The 23621-nt window shown below is 40.2% G+C and overlaps 1 protein-coding gene across 2 annotated transcripts in view; it reads left to right on the forward strand.

Annotated features, from left to right (window-relative positions):
* ST6GALNAC3 (ST6 N-acetylgalactosaminide alpha-2,6-sialyltransferase 3) overlaps positions 1 to 23621 on the forward strand; it is a 496695-nt gene that overhangs the window by 199002 nt on the left and 274072 nt on the right. For both annotated transcript variants that reach the window (XM_046645637.1, XM_046645638.1), the window contains exon 2: positions 18117 to 18311. In XM_046645637.1, coding sequence (XP_046501593.1) covers positions 18117 to 18311 — 195 coding nt within the window. The remainder of the gene's footprint in view (positions 1 to 18116; positions 18312 to 23621) is intronic.

Below are 23621 nucleotides of genomic sequence, written 5' to 3' on the forward strand. Positions count from 1 at the left end.
TGTGTGAGGGAGGGGTGTGAGTGTGTGTTTGTGTGAGGGAGGGACGTGAATGTGTGTATATGTGGACATGTGTTTATATCATAATTAAAGAGTAGGAGAAATGGGATGATTAGCAGTCAATGAAAACTTTTCACATAAAGGCAAACTGGCCATTTATGCACAACCGTTTGGGGGGCATTTTGCCTCACTTTATACTCACTAAGGGAGCTCTATTTTTGACAAGGGACTGTACATTTGTTCAATGGAAAGAAAATAGCTCTTTGTACCTTGCTGACTGAATTCTTCACTATTCTTCAGCCACCAGTCTCATTGTTCCCATTATTCAGTATTGAAATACATGTAATGTCTCTACTGCCATTAGTCAGTATTTCCAAAGAGCTCTTTTTCTTAAATCTCTGAAACCCAGGACCAAAGAATACTTTTCTCTTAGGTGTATTCAATTATCGCTTAAAAGAGAGCCAATCCATACATTTTTGGAGTCAAAAAACATGGAGAAAAAGTTTCCTGTAGAATCTTCTTAGAACTTAACTTTAGTGTGAGACCATGTTTTTTTTCAAAGAAACCTTTCAAATCTGTTGTTTCCTCGCAGCTGTGTGTAGGGAGAATGTAAACCTGGGTGTTGTTTAACTGCAGTCCAGCAGAGGACTATCATATTGCACCTCTAATCAAAAAATACATGGAACAGAGAGGTAGGCTCACAGAAAGAGAGAGAATTAGATTTGATTAGATTAGCTTTAACCTGCCCGGAATAAACCTGTCTGCCTTTCCTGTTATTTGTCAGTGTTTAGAGCAGATTTCGTCTACAGTGCTTTCACTGTTATTTCCAGGTGGTAAAAGGCAGTCAAGCAGAAAAGACACTCAGAAATGCCAGAGAAGAGGAAGATTTTTTTTCCATTTCAAGGGCTTTGAAGGTCAAGTTTCAATCCACTTCAGGGAAGCAGAGATGGGTCTATGGTAGCATGTTGTTGGTTGGTGTACTTAGGCATATAATTTATGTGAAGTTAATGCACTTTATTATTCTAAGAAAGTGGAAGATCCTAGGAAGATTCTATTTATTTTACACGTTTGGTTCACCTGTTAGAAGGCAAAATAAGTCAAATTTCCATAATTTGTGATGAGGAGGGGAAAATGTTCAACTTGTCAAAAACTGGTCAGGTCGTGGAGCACTGTGACCGTCTCCTTGTTCCTCCTGTTCTAAGTTGGTTCGTCCCAGCAGCTTCCCCACTCCGTGCTACGAAGAGGGAGAGCGCTGTCAAACCAGTTGTTTGCAAACCAGCCAGAGATTTTTTCCTCTGGAAGCCTTTATTGAGATGTTTTCTTTTTCTTTTTCTTTATGAGACTTTATTTTTTTTCCCCACCAGGGAGCCTGAGCAATTATAGTTTAAAGCTCCCGAAAGTAGGTATGTTCTTTGATATCAAAGAGCTTCTTGAAGATTTTTCAAACTAAAGAGACCCAAAGGTTGTATTTTAAGGTGCTACTAGCATGGGCCTTTGTAGTTAAAAACTCTCAGAATGTTCTGCCAAGTGTATTATCCTTTGGAGATGTTGGACTTCGGCAGTATTGCATTTGGTAAAAGGTGAGGTCTTTGAGTCTGTGTGTGTTTGTGTGTGTCTGTGTGTGTTCCCACCTCTGCTGAACTAAGTCTCAGTAGTTAGAAATTGTTTCTCTCATGATGGAGGATGGATAGACAGGATAAGGAGTAGGGAATGGGATAGACAGTTACTGAGCGCTCAGTGTGCCAGACACAAAAGGTATATTACTTTTTTCAGTCCTCACTGTTACTATGAGAAGTAGTAGATTACTGTCCTCATTTTCCAGATGAGAGGTTCCCAGCTTAGAGAGGTAAAGTTTGCTCGTCTAGGAGGGAGCCCAGATTTCTTTGGCGTCTGTTGTTAGTCTCTAGGGTAGGTTCCAGAGAGGAGGAATTAGAGGAAAGAGAATAAAACTTGGAGATCAAAGCCAATTTCCTGGGAAAAGTGTGTGTGTGTGTGTGTCTGTGTGTGTGTTAGGTGGGAGGGAGAAAATACATTTTCATGCAAGACAATCTCTGAGCAGTGTAACATCACCAGATGGTACACGTTGAGGTGTTCTCTTTTCTTTCTAAGGGAGTCTCTTTGGTCTCCCGACTGAGGTCCTGCTCGCTCCTATTTTCCTGGACTTATTTTCTTTTATTCTCCTTCTTGTCCCCTCTTATTGTCAGTTTTCAATCTGAAAAATCATGTTGCTTTTCATATATATAAATTCACTTCTCTCCTTCTTTTTACCCTCTATTTCCAGATTCTGCCTTATCTTAGAAACGCAAATGTCCATAATAGTATATTACTAAACAATGACCCATGAATGTGTATTCAGCAAATGTTTGTTGAGCACCACCTGTATACCAGACATTAGGCTAGGATGATGTAGGGACAACAAAAACAGATGCAGCTCCCGCCCTTGTAGAATTTCAACCCTAATGTGAAAGAAGGACATTAATTATTTTATAGTGAATACATACCAATTTTTCTCCTTTGTATCTTCCGCCGCCATCAACTTTCTTGTTTTAAGAGAACAGACTGAACTCAGACCCTGTATAAGCATGGTATAGGCGCTCAATAAATGTGTGTTGATTTGCAGAAAATGTCAAATATCTTCAGTCCTCATCTTTCTTGCTCCTAAAGTAATATTTTAAAATAAATGGTCTTTGAGGAAAATCATCCTCTGCAGTTGACTATCAACTCCTTCAACGTTTGTATGGGACTTTGGTGTTTATGAAGGAAGGGCATTTTATAGGTTTTATCAGAATTAAGCTTCATTAATATGTGAGGAAGGGGCTCTTATAATCTCCATTTTACATTCTAGAAATCTGTAGATAGGAACTGATTTGTCCATTGTGGAGCTGAGATTAGAATATGGTCTATCTCCAAGTCATCTTTTATTTTGACTATATTCCCTCTTGAAAATGATTCAAACAAAACATCAAGAAATATACAAGCATGTTGATTTCCACTTGTGATAACTATCTTTTTCACCTGAAAAGCGCAGAGGCAAAGTATTGTACTCATTTAATTTATTGATTCACTAATAGTTTTTGAGCACGTATGTACCAAAGAAAGTTTTTAGGACTGGGGGATCCAAGATGTGGTCCTTTCCTTCAAGGCATTATCATTTATTGGAATAGACAGACATATAACTAAATAAATACAGGGCCATGAGATAAAATATCCTCTATGTATAGTGGAAAGATCACTAGATTTTTAGGCAGTCTGGTTTGCATCTTGATATCAATACTTAGCTATTATCCTGGGCAAATCAGTTATCACCTATGACCAACAGTTTTCTCCACTATAAAATGGGGATAAGAGTATTTATGTGCATTGCAGTTGTAAATATTAGAGGAAACATGTATGAAGGTTCAAGCACCATTCCACACACATAGTAGGTGCTCAATTAATGGTACTACAATTATAACATGAATGAGCCAGTACAACTTTGTTTTATATTTGTTTTGCATCTCTCTCTCTATCAACCTACTCTCTGGCTATGACCTCCCCAAGAATCTAGGAACTAATTTCCTGAGGAGACAGCAGAAAGGCTAGGGTGAGTATCTGAGAGGACGTGAAGTTTTTCAGAGTCTGAAGACAGATTTCTTTTTGCTTTTCTCTTGTCAGTTTTCTTTTCTTTAACTGAAATTTTGGATAGAAGGAATTTGCCAGTGTATGAAGCCATCAAAAAGCATGGAGCCTTCCAAGAAACACGAGATGCTTACTAGAGCTAACGTATGAAGTATGCGCTTGGAGAGGCTGAGAGAGAGGCTGGACATCAGAGGACAGATCGTAAAGGGCTTTTGTATCATGCTAAGCCTCTTGGACTTTATCTTACGGTACAGACAACTTCCTCTCACCTAAATAGAAAATGACAAGCCTGGAATTAAAGTGGTCGAAACGACTTATCTTGGTTCGTGGAGTTCTTGATTGCATGGAAAGCAGAGGAAATCCACTAAAAATTTATCTGAAAAACCAAGAAATGATATGTATTGAACAAGAATCTTTATGACTGATGGACAAGGGAGAGCTGAGATTTCTAGTGAAATAGACCATTAGGAAGCATCTTAAACCAAATACCAGAAGGAGCTTGCAGTGCTGAAATGTTACAGGTCAAAGCATCCCGAGGCAAATTGTGTCCATTACATGGCGAGTTCTAAACCAGCAGCAACAGGGTTCAGGGTGCCTGATCCCCGAATAGAACACGTACCGTTCTTCCTTGAAAGTCAGCATAAATATTTGATAACGTCTCCCTTTCTGTGAAGGAGCCCTCTCTCAGTGGGAATAGTATCTGCTATCTCTTAGCAGAACAGAATTATTTGTTTTCTTAAGCTTTTCTTTATGTCCTGGAGGTGGATTCTAAAAGCTCCTAAGGTATTTGGATTTTGAATTCTCACAAAAGTATTTTTTCTTTCACAGTAATTCAATATAAAAGGCAATAAAAGTGATATATTCAGAAGTATTCAGGACCTGCTATCAGTGCCACATGGGAATAAACTATCTTGCCACTTGCACATCCCACAGGAGAGAAGCATCACAATTCACATACAGAAAATATTGCATGTGCTTGCCTCTGTTTTGCTCGTATTGTCTGCTCTGCTGAAAGGCAGATTTTTTTGCAGATAAAAGCTGCCCTGTCTTGCTGAACTGCTCATCTATTTTGCTCAGGAAGAAAAGGCTTTGTTAAAATCAGGAGCAAAGCCCGATTTGCAAAATATCGCCTGAAAATAACAAAATGCAGGAAAATGTCAAAATATGCTAAGCCAATTTTGTGCTTTGGGAAATTACCGAACAAATTTGGCAAGGATTGTTTTTAAGGGAACAGGAATTGTGTGTTTCCTAAGCATCATCTTAGGAATTGGCAGGTGGGTGCTCAAGAATAAACAACGGTGTGAAGGTAGCCTTGCCCTTGTTAGAGATGACTGGTGCAGTGCCTGCTCAGGGCCCCAAAACTCTCCCCAGAATACTCAGGTGTTTTCCAGGTTTGTGTACGTGAGGCTTCTGGCTTGGCTGCTTTTGCCAATGGGGAAGTATTGATAAACAAGACAGAGGAACTTCTGCTTTTCAAGAGCTTACGTCTAGCAAGGAGAGAAGTTAATGCAGTCATTGCAAGAGTGAACAGAGATATGCAGGGGGGGATTCTGTGGGCCGTGGGGGAAGCCCTTTCGGGGTTGTGAAAGTTCACTCATTGGGACCTACTTCTGCAAAGGAATACCTATCTTGGTTGGGTCTTGGGCACCAGAGCTGAGATTTTAGTTAAAATATTAAGATCTAGCACAAGCTTACCTCCCATCAACTGAATCTGTTTCTAAATTTGGGAAAATGGCCTTTGTTTCCTCACAACTATTTATTGGTAATTCTTCCCCTGGCACTACCTTTGCGTATATTTTTATGATAAAGCGTACTGAATAAATCTGAATATTTGGTTTATAGAACCAACAAATAATCTCCAGAGAAATCTTCATCTTTATGCAGTCACATATAATATACAAAACAGACTTTTTTTCTTATTTTAAGAAATATGCATAGAAATGAAAATTTTCAGACTCTCTGCTTTGGTTTCAGGTTTTCAACAAACTAACTCAGTGGACATTTAAACTTCCTATCGTGAGTGCCAGGGCTTGGTGCAAGGGGTTTGACCAGGTGTGTTAACCCATTGTCCGTACACATATGGGAGACTGAACCTGATCCTCTGGAAGCTTCCTTTCAGACATGGGTTAAAAAGGAAATAAGCTTTTTTGCTGCAAAGTTTTTCTCAGCAGGTGCAAAATAGCTGCAATCAGGGAGGCTTTGGTAAGTGGCAGCTGCTATCTACCAGGTTGAAAGATCACAAATTCTCTCCCCATTTCTATTTCAATTACACAGACACTAGGTTCAATCTGTGAGTGTCTGAAGGCATGCCTAACTCTGTGATAAGAAATGGGCCTGGACACAGAGTGGGGGCCACGTACAGAGCTGTGCTGCAAACTTTCCTTCTAGTGACACCAGCTCTGGCCAAGCAAGGTCCTTGGCTTGTCATTAGATTTGAGAACCTCGGATCCTAAAAGCTTTCCATCGTACAGATGGAAATTGAGACCTAGAGAGGATAACAGTCTTACCTGTGATTACACGGATTATAGACTTATCAAGGCATAGCCTCTGGCCTTAAGCTGCTACCTATATTGTGCTAGAGAGGTAGATATACCAGGTTGCATCTTTGAGTACTACCACTACTGCTTGGAGTATTGTATTGAAAGGATTCTGAAGGTGCTCCTGACTCAAGGGGAAATGGTTCTGTGGTTGATTAACAATGTCTGTCTGGGGAGAATGTGATGGCATGGTATGCCGTGTGTTTGCTGAATTTGGTTGAATGATGAAGGTTGATTGGTAATCAAATAATTACCACCTGATGTGTGGTATGCTTCAGAACCAAGCGCTCTAAAATCTTCTTGAAGGGTCAGGACCATTTCACAGAGGAAAGGACATTTGGATTTCAGCTTGAAGAATAAGTAGCAGTTTTCTTGACAGAGAAAGGAAAGAAGAAGACATTCCATGAAAGAAGAATAGTTTGTTTAGGGGACCTGGTATGTGGAGAAAAGAAGGAAATTAATGATCATTGTTGCCTGCTATGTGCTGGGCACTAAGCTACATCCGTTCTGTATTATCTCGTTATTTAATTTTCACGATAACTCTATATGATTTTATCGATGAACAACAGGGACAAATAAAATTAAGTTGTCCAAGGTCATATAGCTACTAAGTAGAGCTGAGGTTTTAATTATTGGCGCTCCAAAGAAGCTTTAGTGGTAGCTACTCAGAGGGACAGTGTAGGTGAGGAAGAGAGGATTGGGGAGGGAGGATGTCGTTGGTTTAGATTTGGATACTGAATTTGATTTGCCTCTGGGACATCCCAATAGAGGTGGGTAGTAGGCTGTTGGAAATGTGGCATTGACTGATCTGGTTATGAGAAAAAAATATATCAAAGACCTGTGACAGCAGCCTTTGTGCATGAACTTCTGGGCTTCTGCTTCACAGTGGAGCTCTCTCTGCCTTTACTATTCTAGCACAGGAGACTATAAGTAATAAACTAATATGCTTTATGTTGCACAAGCGATTCAAAGTACTGTCAATGCAATATTAAATCCAGAATTGATAGGAAAATTGTCTTACTTAGAAATTCGAGTGTTCTTGGCGTAATGCTATTTATTATCACTATGAGACCTGTACTCTGGCAAAACTCTACTTGTGCTCAGCAAAAGACTGTAATATGTATGCATTCCTCTGCCAACGTTCAACTTTGACCTACAAGAGGATGGTGTCTATTCCTTAGAGAGATGCTGGGAGGGGCCACAGTTGATATCTGTGCATGGTGATAGGGTGCAATATGCATGTGTGTGTGAAGTTAACCATGTTCAAAAAGAGAAGGTGGTTTTCATTTTGTTTTGTTATGTTTTTTACTCCTATAAACTTGACCAGAAGAAAAAAATCCCAAAGGGTTTTCACATTGGTGAATTCCAACGTCCTGGGCAACTCCAGGATTCTTTGCCATCCTTTCTTTATGGACCCGTGATTATGCCTCTTTTAGGGTATAGGGTGAGGGATAGGTGTTTAAAACAGTCCAGGCCCCATTCAGGATTCTCTTTGTTCCCTAGGATAATGATGATGACGACTGTGATGACAATACCACCGTCGTTCATTGATTTTAAACTGTTTTCCTGTTTTTTCACCTATCTGAGAGTGAGATGTGACTTTGACTCGATACCACCGTGTAGTCGCTGTCAGCCTGCAACAAAGGTGACTTCTTCCAGATAGGATTTGTGTTGTTTCAGATGGTTACCTGGGGACACTACCAACCTGAGACCACTTTGAATTGAATTATTTATGAGTTTTTTCTCGAATCACACTGGTCGTGTGAACTTGTATCAAAAACCTGCATGAGTACCTGCTTGTGGTCCAAATTCTCAGGGGAAGTTATTTTTCCTTTCTCTCTTCGTGCTGTGCCTTTCTGAATGGCAGCTTTATTTCTGGAATATTCTAACTTTAAGGGAATCGCATTTTGGTGTCTTAGCTTTGTTCAGAGGTCTATTATTAGATTCCCCATCTTGTTTTTCTTTCTTATCGTATTTAGAGTAAGGGTGAGACTAGCATTGATGGTATCTTAGATCTGGTAAAATACTGTAACAGTAAAAGCTAACATGTCCTGGGCACTTTCTCTCTGCCAGGTGGTGCGTTAAGGGTTCTTTACATGTAGTAACTCACCCAAACCTTCAATGATCATATTAGGTCCATACTGTTGTTCCTCCAATTTCAGGTAAGGAAACAGAGGCACAAAGAAGTTAAGCAATTTGCCCGAGGTTACACATATTGACTCATTTAGTGTAACTGGACCACCCTGAGCCTACAGATAGTCTGCTGGCGGGAATCTTTTTTTTTTTTTTGTGGGGAAGATTAGCCCCAAGATAGCATCTGTGCCAATCTCCTCTATTTCGTATGTGGGCTGCTGCCACAATATGGCTTGATGAGCGGTGTGTAGGTTCATGCCCGGGATCCAAACCTGTGAACCCTGGGCCTTTGAAGCAAAGTGTGCAAACTTAACCACTATGCCACCAGGCCAGCCCTGGGAATCTGTTTTCATCCCTGTTAAAGTACTGGACACATTACTTGCTGAGCACACAGCAAACTGTTGCGAGTCCCTCGCCTCAGAAAATGGGCCATTGTCCTTATTAAAAGGACAGGGTATCCTTTTGTTACCCACTTCTCATTCCCTCACCTGAGATTCTAGCTTTAAGTGTTATCCTCAGACAAGAGTTGGTTTTCTAAAAAATATGAATTCTATAAGTCTTTTCATTCTATGCCACATAAAGGATGTTGCTGTAATCTGTTTTACTACCATTCAGATCTTCAAGTTCTATCAGGAACTTCAAAGCAATTCTCAGCGAAAAGTCCAGTTCAACAGATGCTCCACTTTTTCTCACTTCACATTATATTCCCTATCCTAATCCTCTTGCCCCACCTCCCACTACACCCACATCGAATCTACACAGAAATCTCCAAGTGAGGTGAATTTATAGGAAAAAAAGAAAAGAATAATTTGTGGGCTTTTCCCATTAGAGAAAAACATATTTTCTCTAATCATCCTAATCTGAAAGTTTTCGGGTAATTTACCACTTATATTTAGAAAAGAATAAATTTTAATTCCTCCATCCTTCTTTCTTTGTCTCCTTTATTGTTTCATTTCTTCTATAAATATTTACTGAATATCTTCTAAATTCCAGACACTGTACTTGGTGCTGCCCGTATGAGAGAGATTTCCCAGACTTTGTTCATGTCCTCAAGAAAGTTTTAAAGCCAAAGTTATAGAGGAATCTTTCCTTCCCTCCGCCCTCCTCCTTACTTCTTTCCTCTATCTTCCTTCTCCACCCCCCCCCCCCCCCCCGCCCTCCCCCAGCCATGAACCCAAGCCAGGAGGAACAGACTGCTTTAGGGAGAAAACACCATTTGAGCTGAGTTGCATTTGAACTTGTAGAGATAGGGATGGTAGGAAACAGCAGGGCGCCAGTGAGGAGCAGCCTGGACAACGTCACAGGAACTGGGCAGCCGAGTGGCTTTGGAGAATGGTGAGAAGTCCAACCTGAAAGGAGAGATGGGAGGTGAGACTTTCAAGCATCCAAACTTCCCTTCTTTCTTTACTGGTCATAGGGAGAATCATGTGAGGTGATAGATCTGAATGTTCTTAGAAAGGAACATGCTGTTCAGTGTAACATTACCTAGATTCACTGAAAAATAAGAGGTCCCAGTTGGGGTCGTCATCATTGTCATTCTCATCATTATCATGATGTCCCTGGGCAGGACCCCCTCCCTAATGACACTAGGACCACCAGAATTTATCCTTGCTCCACTTCTGTGTCCTGAACACCTCAAAACTAAGAATTGGATTCTAAGAGACAAACGCATCTCTTTAAAAGTGAAAGATGCCAAGCAGATGTTTGAGAAACCAAATAAGGCCAGTGAAGGCTGTAAGGTGGCTGAGAATAAAACGAAAGCGGCTGATGCCCTAATTACCTTCATTGTCCCTGGTTAGTTAGCACCTCTCTTCCCACGAGAGAATAGGGGCACAGGGAGAGGACAACAGTCCCCGGTCTCTGATGTTCTCATCATGAGATCCAGCCCTCTGGATTAAGTTTCTCTGTGTCTGTCTGTACAGTGACACCAGAGACTTTGCTTTCTGGACCCGTCATTCTACACGCTCCAAATTAATCTTCAGCTCTATGGTGTGTTTCTAAAGAACTTTGATTTCCTTTTTGCTATGTGAAAGGACATGTGCTGAAGCAATATGATAAAGATGAAGAGACCAAATGAGATAAAACTGGTTGTACGTAATTTTACAAAATGGCACAAACTCAGTGGCTGTAGCCATGATTGTTTTCCTTTGATATGGTAGCAGTTTGAAAATCAAATCAGGGCAGAAAACTGAAATCCCCTCCTCAAATAAAATAAGAAAAATGTGTGGGCATATTAAAAACTAATTGACATTTTTCCTCATGGTTTTAAAATAAGTGTTAGAAAGTCCATTGTGACCTTTCATCATGTTATCTGACAAATTCATAGTGCTTGTGTTAACCTGAAATTCTCTATAGTGTTTGTAGCTATGGGAAGTCTCCTTTGGGAAAAAAATCCCTGAAGAAATTTTTACTACCTATAATTCTCCCCCAGGACTAGTTTTTGCCCAGAATAATTTATGACAATGGTACCCAGGAGGACTCTATGGCCTTGGTTTTTGTTTATTGGATTTGTAATTCTTATTAGGCTACACATGTGTCTGATGATGACATGTTGATGTGGGCTCCAGATTTTTAAAGTAGGTCTCCATATTTATACTTGTAAATTGTTTGCTTTAAATTTAAATTATACTTAATTTTTTAAATGATATCATCAATATTTTGCTGTTTCACTGCATTTTATTGATTAGAAAAATGATGGAACTGTGAAGCTGAGAAAGGCAGACAGACCTGTTTTATGCTGGTTCCACAAACTGCCTGCAATAAGACTCCATACTCTTGATTGACAAGGGACACCTAATATTCTCTAGCAGAAGTGGAAGAATAATTGCTTTCTTTTCCCTTAGTGCTAACCAATGGGACCCTGTAGTTGTCTTTTTAAAACTGGGAATAAAGCCAGAATTAAATTTGCCCACAAATTACTGATTATGAAGTAAATATAATTACCATACTTCAGATCAGCCTCTTAATTTTCCATATGAATTAAGTATTTTGTTTATTGACAAAGTGTATTACAAAATCTACTTGGGGCTAGTACCAGTTTTTAAAACTTCTGAGCCAGTCCTATATGAGTATTACCATTGGTTTGAGTAACAATTAACCACTTAGTTAATTCATACACTAGAACATAGGCTGTGGAGTCAGGATATCTGAGTTCAGTATCTGTCTTTACCATTTCCTTGCTTTGTGACCTTGAGCAAGTCACTCAACCTCTCTATATCTCTATTTCTTTGTCTGGAAAATGGGGATTACAGAAGTATTTCTCCTACTGATAACACTAATTAGATATTATCTTCTATTAGACTATGGTGATTATTCATACATATACACTGTATCTGGACCTTATTCCCAGGGCCCCTACTGGGAGAAGAAAAGTCAGTCTCTGAAAGTAATAGTTGCAGTTTTCATAGTGAGAATTTATGTTCATTAGTAGTATTTGATGAAGTGGTCCTCCATTGCTCTTGTCCTTCTCTTTCCCGAAAGGATCTTTCCCGCATTCCCATCCATTGACCACACCACCTGCAGAGTGAGCTTTCCACAATCAAGTCTGATCCTCTCTATCTCATGCTTGCACCTCTTGTTTGGATTCTACAGTGTAAGTCCAGACTCTTTGCCATAATATAAAAGACCTTCCATAATCAGATCTCTTCCTGCCTCTCTAGCTCCACTCCCTCTGCCCTCTTCAAAGACTACTCTCAAAATAGGTATTATTTTTTACTTTATTGCATTTTCTTCACAAGCCTCCTAGATTCTGAAATGCTGCTCGTTCTTCCGTGTCGACCTTGCTTGACATTCACTACTCTCTACCTGATGACCTCAATGATTCTGTCGTCAGCTAGGCTGTGTAAAGCCTGCCCTTGAGAAGCTCATGTATGGACTGCACTCATCTAGAACTGCCCAACTTTTTGTTACCCTCCTTTTCTTACCTCCATAATGAATGAGTGAGATTTTCCCCCAGAGTTCACTATAGTTTAATAAGCAGGATCCAGCTTGTTGATTCAACAGATAAAATAAAACAAATGAAGATTTTATCTATATACTCTGAGCTTTGCTAATTCATCCTTGTGCAAATGGGAGGAAGCTTTACTTCATTCTGGGAGAACCAGATTTGGAGCTTGGCCAATGACACAAGGTAGAATTACATTGATAACACAACTTCTTATATAGGAGCAGAATTTGTATTTGATAAGGTCACAAATAGGCAATGGGTAGGGACTCATCAATGTGTGAGGTGACTGAGTACTGATATAAATAACACAATTGACCCTGTATTTCATTTATTATTGGATAAATGACAGCATATGACAAAAATGTAAACCATTTTGCCATCCTACGTGACTACTTCAGTCATTGAATAATACTATTTAAATTAAATAATGCACTTTTATACTGTTGTTTATCATTTATGAGGAAGAAACAAAAAATCTAGCAACTGACTAAATCAAAACGTAAAGACTTTGTGGTTAAAGACTAATTCTGTGGTAGAAAGAATAAAAACATACAAATGTTAATATAGCTTGCAAATTTGCTAGGGCCAAGTCTCTGCGATTGCTTTCTCCCTAAATCATGAGTTCTCCGTGGGTTTTATTTTGAAATAGGTATTTGTGCGATAAGTCTGATAAATGATATTCCAACTCTAAAGAGCGAGCAACTGGAATGCCACATTTTTGATGCATATTTTTGCAGCACAGAGGGGATTAAATTCTAAATGTCTCAGCTGTTAGAGGCCCCTTCAGACTTGCCCAAAATGGAGAACAAAGAAGGAAAAAGCTTTCCCTAAAGCAATTCTTCAGATCTATTTGGGCACAGTGACATTCTCTCAGAGCTTGTATGGATAAGTTGCACTGAATAGTTCAGGGGTATGCAGCTGCTTGGAATATTTGAGAAAAAGATTTCTCTAAGATCTTGTCATGCATTCACATGGGCTGGCCAATGCCTAGCAACTGGCTAATGTCCAAGAAGGCCCTGATAACTAGTAGTTATATCGTAATAATAACATCTTCCATTTTTGAGTGTTGACTATGTGCCTGAAACTGTGCTCTACATTTCCCACCCATTATATCATTTAATGTTCATGCTTCTGATCTTAGAGGAATGAGATTAAATTTATGCCTGTTTTTTGCAGTATGAAAAGTTTGTCAAGCTGAACCTTATAGATTGTAAACTTGACAAGCACCCACTGTTGTTTCTCTTCTCTAACTGTTGGTCATCAGACATAGAGGACGTTCTGATTACTTCAATAAAGGCAGCAGTGATCACTTCCATTAACAAATTGTTAGACATAGAACACGCGTAAACAGGTGGAGTCTTCTAATTTGTGGGGTGTTGATGGACTCAAAACCGTTACCACAAGAAGCCACTGATGGAATAAACTTAAGCGAAACTACTGGAAATCAGGCATTGTGGTGTGTTAACTGGCAATTTCAAATAAAATGAAGTGATTGATACATTTTCACTTGATTGGAAAATGAAGAATATTTTGAAATTATAAAACATAGCACTTTTGTGCATTTATCCTTTCATTATCCTAATGTAAGGTAGATGGGACAGATAATTGCATCTGACTGAATATATTTGGTTTACTATTTTTTGTTCTGTGATTTGAAACCTGTCTATGTCCCTAGCATCATCTCCCACCACATACAGTCTCTGTACTCTTCTTACCAAATGACTTGAAGGTTTCTGACCAAATTAATGCCTTTCAAACTTCTATACATTAGTCTATGTTGTTCCCTCTGCCTGGAATGCCCTTCCCTTCTCCACTTGTTCAACTCCTCATTCTTCAGAATTCCATTTGAATACTACCTCCTCAAACAAGCATTCCCTGAAGTGTCCCACCACATCCCTCCTCCACTCTCCCAGGGCTGTCACAGTGCCCTGCGCATACCTCCATTACCTCACTTGGTATCACTTGGCCGGTGGTACTATATTTTCTGTTTACTTGCTAGGTGCACTAAATTGTGACTTTTTGGAAGCATGGTCTGTCTTTTCCGTAAAATTTCTGGTTTTCAGCACTTCACCAAGTCTGTACAGAGTATGGACTCAGTGAGAGATTGTGACTTGAAGAAGTGAATACGTTCATTTATGTCATGCATGCCAGTATTTTGCTACTTCCCTACTCCCACATTCCTACCACCAAGACACGCACACATTCTCAGGGCAATCTGATGTGTGTAGATTTCAAAAAGCCTATCCATTGTTTTCATTGTAATTGCTGATGCTCAAGGTCATGATCTGGCAGGAGTGACTATGGTAGTCACCCATATTTGGGGGGGATATCTTCCAAGACATACCTATGATAACGTATAAATTAGGCACAGTAGGAGATTAATGGCACTTTGGGCCATTATTAAGTAAAATAAGGGTGGCTTTAACACAAGCACAAGATATCACAACAGTCGATCTGATGACTGAGATGGCTACTGACTGACTGGTGGCTACTAAATGACTAATAGGCAGATAGTGCATACATGTGGATCCGATGGACAAAGAGATGATTCACGTCCCTGGGGGGAGGGAGAGGGATGGCATGAGATTTCATCATGCTAGTGAGAACGTACAATTTGAAACTTATGAATTTTTTATTTCTGGAGTTTTCCATTTACTATTTTCAGACTGTGGTTGACCGTGGGTAACTGACACCAGAGAATGCAACGTTGCGGATAAGTGGGGACTCCTGTACTAGAAGAATGCACATGCACATTGAGTCCTGTTGTCCTTGCCACCTGGAGCACAGAACGTTTCAAGTTACACCTTTTCTAGTAAAATTTCAGGGTGGTTTTATACCAGCACTGTGAGAATGCTTTCGTGTTAAACAAGAATATGGAAGCATGAAGAAAGGCAAAGAATCAGGTCTGGGCAGTGCAACAGAAACTGGGCTGGCATCCTGAGCCGTGGACGGAACACCCTGCCCACTGCAGCATCTGATTCAGATGGAGCACCGGGGAGAGGCATTGGCTCCCTCTCTCCGTTTGCTCCCCTCCTCCTCTCTCAGCTCATTACTCGGTTCGCTTTGATGGAACATGAGAGGCAGACATGGATTGCTAGGGAGCAGGCTTGTGATTTCATTGCATTTTGAAGTTTCTCTCAAAATGGTTGATTTATTTTCCTCTCATGTATACATTATGTATGTGTTGCTACGCACAATCAGGAATTCAGAAAGGCCCTCCATGCCTTTGTCCCCAACCCCCCAGCCATGCAATGCAATGCGGCAACCAAGAGAAGCAGAGAGCCATGCTGGGCTCGGGGATATACAAAGGCACAAGTCCCATCTGGGTCTCCTTCAAAGCAAGCTGCTGTTTTGCAACAAGCTACCGGATGGCGATAAAACATGTTCTTACCTGTTTACTTAATGGGTGACTGGCCTCTTTGCTTTTATTTAGCCATCTGTTCTGGTCTATGTCCCTTTAAACTTGTAAGATCCATCACCGCGTTTAAGCTGTTACCTTGACACATTGCAGTGTTGTGGACATAATGATTCCACCGAGGAGCAGATTAAAGCAGTTTTTCATGATTAGAAGGTTAAATGAGGTAAGGCTGTGGTAGCTGGTGGTGAGATAAGGGGTTTTGAGGAGGCAGAACTCAAGGGACTTTCAAGTGATTGGAAAATTAGGTTGGCTAGACAGAGGGATGGGGCTTTTACCAATTACGGAGCTGAACGTGAGCGAGGACCGCCTTTGGGTGTCTCTGACTTCTGTGGGCTAGTTCTACTGCTCTTACGGAGACTGTGACTGTGGGTCCAGGGAGGATACGGGATGGCTTTGGGGTGTTTGGGCTTTTGCTATGTTCTGTAAAGAGCAAAAAAGAATCTGAGTCCACCAGGAAGTGGTAAGCTGAAAACACAACAGCAGCAAACATTCAGTCATTCCCAGCAAGCCCTTTGGCTTCTGTAAGTTTGAAGAAGAAGCAGGGCCCAGCTCACCTTCACGGGGGGATGTTTCATTGTGTCTTCACCCTAGACTTCAAGACAGAGCTGTTTTTGACACACGCCCTCAGCTCTGCTCTTTCTCCTTGCTGGAGACTTGAGCTTCCACCTGACGGCTCCACCCAGATGACCCACCAGTCTCTGAAATCTAAGACTTAGAAAGCCAAGGGCTTTATCTTCTTCTCTTAAATCAGCTTCTGCGCCGATGACTCTGTTTTCTTCTGATATGACCACTATTACTGTAGTTACCTCGACTCAGAATCTCAGGCTTCTCTGAATTTTCCATCTGCTACTTCAGTTCAATCAGTAGTCAATTTCTCTTCCTTCACCTCAATTGAGTTCTCATGTGTTTTTCTACCTTTTTGTGCTCCCTGCCACTGCTCTAGTTTCCACCCCTCATTACCTCTGTCCTAGCCAATTTTGAGTAGCCTCCTTACTACTTGCTGCCTATCTTCAGTTTCTCCTTGATCCAAAGCATCCTTTTCTTTTTTTTTTTTTTTGGTGAGGAAGATTGGCCCTGAGCTAACATCTGTTGCCAATCTTCCTCCTTTTGCTTGAGGAAGATTGTTACTCAGCTAACATCTGTGCCAATCTTCCTCTATTTTGTATGTGGGATGCTGTCTTAGCCTGGCTTGATGAGTGGTTCATAGGTCCATGCCTGGGATCTAAAGCTGCAAACCCTGGACCGCTGAAGCTGGACACGTGAATTTAACCATTATCCCGCTGGGCTGGCCCCCAATCTAAAGCATCTTAAACACTGATGTTTGATTGTAACAGTCACCTTTTAAAAATAAAATAAACAAACCAACAAAAATCTCCTTTGGTCTTCCATCACCTGGCAAATTGAGTAGACTTCTTGGCTTGGTATCTGAGGCAGTTCAACACAAAGTTATCATTTGCGTTTCCAGCTTTTTCTCCTTCTCTGTGCCCCAGTAAGACAAAGTGCTATGTGGCTATAAATATCCCATGTTTTCTTGCCTCTTTGTCCTGTTCTCTCTACCTAGAAAGCTCTGCTCCTACATCTCTATCAATTAAAACTCAAGCATTTCATCAAGCTCAATCTCAAATACAAGTCTGCTTCCCCGACCCCAGTCAGAGGCAGTTGCTCCTGCTCTTGTTCCATGACAACGTATTTAGGGAGATGTTCTTATTCTGCTTGGTGTGGATTTTTTCCCTACTCTGTCGTTAGCTTTTTGAAGCTTACTTTTGTATATCCTATAGCTTAAGCAATGGTTCCTGCCTGTAGAAGGTGCTAGATAAAGAAACAGAATAATGATTAATGATGAGACTTTGTCTACAAGAATGCAAAACATCCATTTATTCACTCAAGTGCCTCAAGGGTTTGGTGGGTGCCTACAGCATGTAAGGTACTGCGTAGAGGACCTGGGATACAGAGATCAGAAGGACATAGTACATCCCAGTTCTCTAGGACTCACAATTACATGGAGGAAAAGTCACATAAATAATTATACCAACATCAGTGTACAACAATAAAAGGGCCCTCAAGGTATGGGATTGGTGGGACTTCTTATCTCTATTAGGGTAGATAGGTTGGGGGTGAAGGGATGATGGTGGGGAGGAAATTCAGCAGTTAGGAAGGGCTTCCTATAGTGAGAATGTCTGATTTGTATTTTGAAAACTGAATATGAGTTTTCAAGGAAGATAGGGAGGTATAGGGAAGGCTAGGGAAGGGGTGGAAAGATAATCCAAGAAGGCTCTTCTTGTTCTTGGAAGCCGAGCACACTAAGGCAACTTGGTCACCAAATGATTATTTTCTGTCTCCAAGTGAAATATACTAAAGACAGAGTCCTTTGATCCCTTTGAAAGAAAGAGAGAGAGGAATAAAGGAACCTCCCTTTGTGGCTGCTTTTCGTTGAAAGTCATTCATTCTTTTTTTTGATGTTTTGTAGAGAAAGTCTGTGATTGCAGTGAGCTTCATAGCAGCGTTCCTCTTCCTGCTGGTCGTGCGCCTTGTAAATGAAGTGAATTTCCCATTGCTACTAAACTGCTTTGGACAACCTGGTACAAAGTGGATACCATTCGCCTACACATACAGGAGGCCCCTTCGAACTCACTATGGATACATAAATGTGAGGACGCAAGAGGTAAGACCTCAGAGGGTTACCTAGGATTTGAGGGTATCCATGGTAACAGCTTTTCTTTAGGATCCAGATGGCTTCCAATCATTGAATTACTCTTTCTGCCCCAGGGAGCCTCTTTGGGTCCCTGACATTTTCTGTTTTCTCATTCTTAGACATTTACTGACACATGTCTAAAGTCTGCTGCCCCTCCTACATCAAATCTTCTGATTCACTGGCTTCATGTGGAGTTGAGGAAGCAATTACCTGTTTTCCTGGTGGTTTGTGCCATAACATACATATCTTTCCATTTAGAATCTCGGATCAGCAGTTACCAGCTGGAGAACTGGCTGGCTTTAATTTCTGGAGGTCAACTGGTTGGGGACAGCTCTTTGTAGAGCTGCAGAAGAGCATTTATACTCTTTAAAACTCTGTAATCCCTAGACCTGGAGCTAGAAAAGGCCAAGCTGATTTTAAAATTCTCAGTGGCTGCAGAGATAATGGGATTTAAAGAGTTTCCAAATTTAAAGGGGTTAAAATAATTTAAATCCTATAATCACTGAACCTCTAAATCTTTGTAGCCAATTGGTGGTACGGGAGAGGATGGAGGGATATCAACAGCTAGAAAGTGAACACTGTGCTAGCACTTTTGCAAGCCAGGATTTGTATCAGGGAGGGAAGTAAAAAAAAAATGAACCTCACAAAATGTGTGAAGCGTAGAGAAGTGGTTACTAAAATTGTTGTCACTATTCATTTCAATGGAGTGGGATGAACGTGAGGTTAATATTCATAGATGCAACGTCCTGTTTGAAGTTGTTGGTAACAAAGGTACAGGTCACCAGTGTGTCTACATCACTGGGAAGAGTTTTGGATGAGATCCCATTGAAAGGTCATTTTGTAAAGACGCTAGAGAGGAGAGTCACGCACAGAATGCTACTCCTGTTCTGTGAGTTATTCTTAGCATCAAGGGAGGGACGTCGAAAGCAGGCTCAGTTCATCCCCTTTTGTAGATAATATCATACCTGAGTCATTGCTTCTAGTTAATTTGATTCTTTGAAAATTATTTCCGTATCTGCAGGATTTACAGGCTTTTTATTAGACCTTTATAGTAAAAAGAAAAAGGCAGCATTAATAACATATAAATTCTTAGAAGCCTTGCTTGATGTTTATCCTTTAATTGGTTTTAAATTAATTTTTTTAAACTGTCCGTTGTTTGAAGTTGTTGCATGTCCTAATAAATTGATTATCTATATAAAAATATATCTCTTAGAGATTAGTTTGTCTTACTCTTGTCTCTTGTTACTTTTATTTCTGGCTGTCATTGAATATTCTGTAACTCCACTGGACTGTGTTAATCATTTCACAAGTGCCTATCACAGGCAGAAAAAATAAACATGTGGCTGAAGTGTCTCACCACTTACTCTCATGAGGGAAATCCCACCAAATATCAAAGACCCTTTCACTGGTTTAAATATTAATGGATGGATTTAGGAGTGTTAAGGGAAAAACTGATCTAAAGATGCAGTTATCTAATTAGTCATATTAACCAGGCCACCTTGGAAGTTCTTTTGGGAGAGTTTTTACTACAATGACTCTACAGAGGGACGTTGGTCATGATCTTGCTCCTGCAGAGGATATTTCTTGGGGGAAGCATGGTCGCCGGAAAGAATTTTTAGGCTTTTGAGGCACAGGGGCATGGCTTGGTGCCAGTTCTGACACTTAAAAAATAAGGACAACAACATCAACTAGCAAAGATATTACAAGGATTAAATAGGACAAAGTGCATGAGGTGCCCAGTTCCAAACTGATGTTCAATGAATGAGTTTCTTTTGCTTCCTGTATAATTATCAGCTATGAGATAAAGTGCTTAGTATGAATAATACCAAAATCCTAAAGTCCAGAGTACCAGACTGATTTAAATTTTAAAGAATATGGACTCAGGGCAGTAAACATATGAAGGAGTTCCCGATCTCGTTAGATATCAGGGTTTTGCAAATTGAAACCACAATGAGAAGAAAAAAAAGCACAAAGAGGTATCATTACACACTAAATACCAAAGTAGCAAAAAATTAAGAATCTAAGAGTACCAGTGTTGGAGAGGATGTGGGCCAACAGGAACTCTTATGCACTGGTACAGGGTATATAAATTAGAACAACCACTTAGGGAAAAACAGCTTCCTGTTACCGAGTGAAGTTGAAGATGTGCATACCCTAATCCCCAGCATTTCCAGCCATCAGTATATTCAGTAGAGTCAGTCATGAGCACATGCACCAGGAGGCATGGACAGCATATATGGCAGTCTTGTTCACAGCAGCTAGCACCTGGAAGCAACCCAAATGTCTATCAGTAGGAGAATGGATTAAAATGGTACTGCATACACTGGAATACCATACAGCAATGATAATGAAGAAACTGCAGCTATATGTGACCACATGGATGAACCTTACACAAACATAATTTTGAGCAAAAGATGCAAGAATAAAAGAATATACACAGTGTGATTCCATTTATAGGTCACAAGGAGAGGCAAAACTAAATGATGTCGCTTAGGGACATATATAGGGGGTAAAACTAAAAAGGAAAAAAAAGGCAAGAAAATTACCATCATATAAGTGAGAAGAGTATTTACTTCTGAGAGAAATGTGTGGTTTGTGATCAGTGTGTGTTTCTGTAATATCCTGTCTCTTGATCCAGTTGGAAGTTACATGGGTGTTCACATTGTAAATATTTATTAAGTACACTTTCATGTTGTGTGTACTTTTCTGTGTGTCTATTTCATAATAAAAAATTAAAAATATATTCTCAGCCCAGGTAGGATATTTATTGACCAGGAATCACACCAAACATTTCTCCTAATTTAGCAGCAAGAAGCAACCAAAAAGAAGCAATGGGGCGTTAAGCTATCTGAAACAAAGTAGAAATATTTAAAATAGGCAATTGCACTTTATGCAAAGACTAGCAGATATACAGGTAACTTATTTCCCTAGTTTAGGCATGATAGAAAGAGAGGCCCCATGTGGTAATGTGAGTGCAGATGATGAGCAAAAATTTTGCATGGAAGTTGAAAAACAACATCATAACACCCAAAGAGAATGACAGGTTTTCCTCCAAACTCAGTTCTAGGCTAAATTGGGAGGAAAGCAAAATTTGATGGCTCTCTACCTCCTTCTTCATTGATTTCCTCTTTCCTTCTTAAAGTCCTCCCTACCCACCATTTTGGGGCTCCATTCTTATCCCAAATGCTCTGTGCATTGGTCATCACCAAATGATGGCTTCGGGTGCAAACCTTTCCAGAGACAGTTGCGTTAGATAAGACTCAGGAAGAAAAAGTCTTCAAGAGCCAAAGTAATGTAGCTAAAATGATAGGTGGTAGATTTGATGTTCTGGGGAAAATAGCTTCAATGATGACTCTCAAACCTTGCTTTAAAGGTAGCCACGTGCTCCTATGTCCCTATTCACTCTATTCTAATCCGAAGAAAGGACAATAGCCATGGCCGAGCTGAGGACAATAGTCATGGCCAAGCTGAGTTAAGTGGTCACCAAGCTGATATATTTATTTTAAGATCTTGGTCCTTGAGGTTTTCTCAGTTTCTCAGAAGAAACAACATGCTTTCTCGAAACCACCAGACTTCCAAGAACTTTTTAAACGTGTAGACATGCCAGCAAAGAATTCCAGACCTAGAGTGTCTGCAAACGTGATCACTGCTGACAACGGTTTTATTGCCCGATGCTTCAGCTGGACCAGACATTGCTGCCACTAGACAAAGATTTTATGAGTGGAAGTGTTTGCAAGAAAGAATGTCTCTCCTCTACTGTCTAAGACAAGGTGGGGGTAGAGGAAGCAGAATTAGGTTGAAGACTTAGTATATACTCACAGTGGTGACTGGCTGTCCTTTGTCCTGTCTGCTTCCCTTTCTTAACCAGTTCAGACTACAGTTCTTATCTTTAGGGGACGGGAAGTCTTACGAAGCAGGGAAGCAAAATGAGCACCCACTAACTGGATGAAATTCTGAAGTCTCTGCTGGCCACAGAACGAGAATTCCTCATCAATATTTATGTTTGAGCTGACAACAACCAGGAGTTAGCACCCAACCAAAGCTTGGACCAGGAGTGATTTAGATTTTGCAATGGGCCCTATTCTCTCCCTGCATCCTGCTCCCCTTTAATTCCTGACCCAGTAGCTGCTCAGACTTGCCTTCTCATGTCATTACTGTGTTAATAATGCACTTTTTCATTTTAATAGGATTGAATTTGGGGCACCCCACCTATAGCGTTATGGCAGAGTTACTCTATTATCTTTTGACCTTGGACATAGTAAAAAAGCATATGACACCCATATATGTTTTAAAGAAAAAGACATGTCTATACTTGGCAATATCCTGTGAGCTCTGCTTTCTCCTTAAACCAAATCAATGATTCATTTTAAATTGATTGATTGTAGAGCTAGGGAAGGTATAAAAGACTAAGGGACCATAGGGGTTGGTTCAAGGTAATCATTGTTTCTCTCTGTTGAGATCATGGCAGATTTTGAGGAAAGAGAAGGAAACAAATTCCAGGCTAGATTCTGCTTGTGGTTTCCAGGCCATGGGAGCAGTCATTGTGTTGTCTTTTTTGTTGGGTGACCTGGTGTGAAGACATTGCTCAGAGCAAGCAGCCTGTAACTGATTTGCATTAACTACTAGATAAGAGAATCAAGCTCTGGTGATCAATAGGATGCCACAGCCAGATCCTCCTGGGGGTCAGTGGGGGTGACAGATGTCCCCCTAAGATCTGATAAGAGAATCCTAACATGCTAGAGCTGCAGAGGATTTCTGGTATTTGAGGAAGAGAACCCTTTTAAATGGTGCCTAAAAATGTGCTAAACACAGGATTTCTAGAACATAGCAATCAAATTGTAGGACTGCATATTGATTTGCTTAACAATTTAATGAGGCCGAAATATGCCTCTCTAAAAAATGAGAATGTTTTAATGCCTCAAGTATACTAAATAAGAATACTTAGGATCAGTTGCTGTGACAGACAGGCCACACTAGCCTATTTAAAGATGTGCATAACATATTGATGTTGCAATAGAAATTTCCCGAATAGTAGTTATAGCAACAATTAAGGAGCAGAACTGACTTTCTTGGCAATAAAAGCGTTCACTCCACACATTCAAATAAATGTTCACATGTAACTAAAGCTGACATGAATAGGTTTTCTATATTTGGGAATATAGCCTTTGGATTTTACATGAGTATAGTGAGAGCAATTATATGCAAATATATGTTCCAAAAGTTTGAAACTGATCAATTTAATTGTTAATTAAAATCTGAATAGTCACATTTGTGTAATCG

The sequence above is a fragment of the Equus quagga genome, chromosome 18 (assembly GCF_021613505.1).
Source record: "Equus quagga isolate Etosha38 chromosome 18, UCLA_HA_Equagga_1.0, whole genome shotgun sequence".
NCBI classification, from domain to species: domain Eukaryota; kingdom Metazoa; phylum Chordata; class Mammalia; order Perissodactyla; family Equidae; genus Equus; species Equus quagga.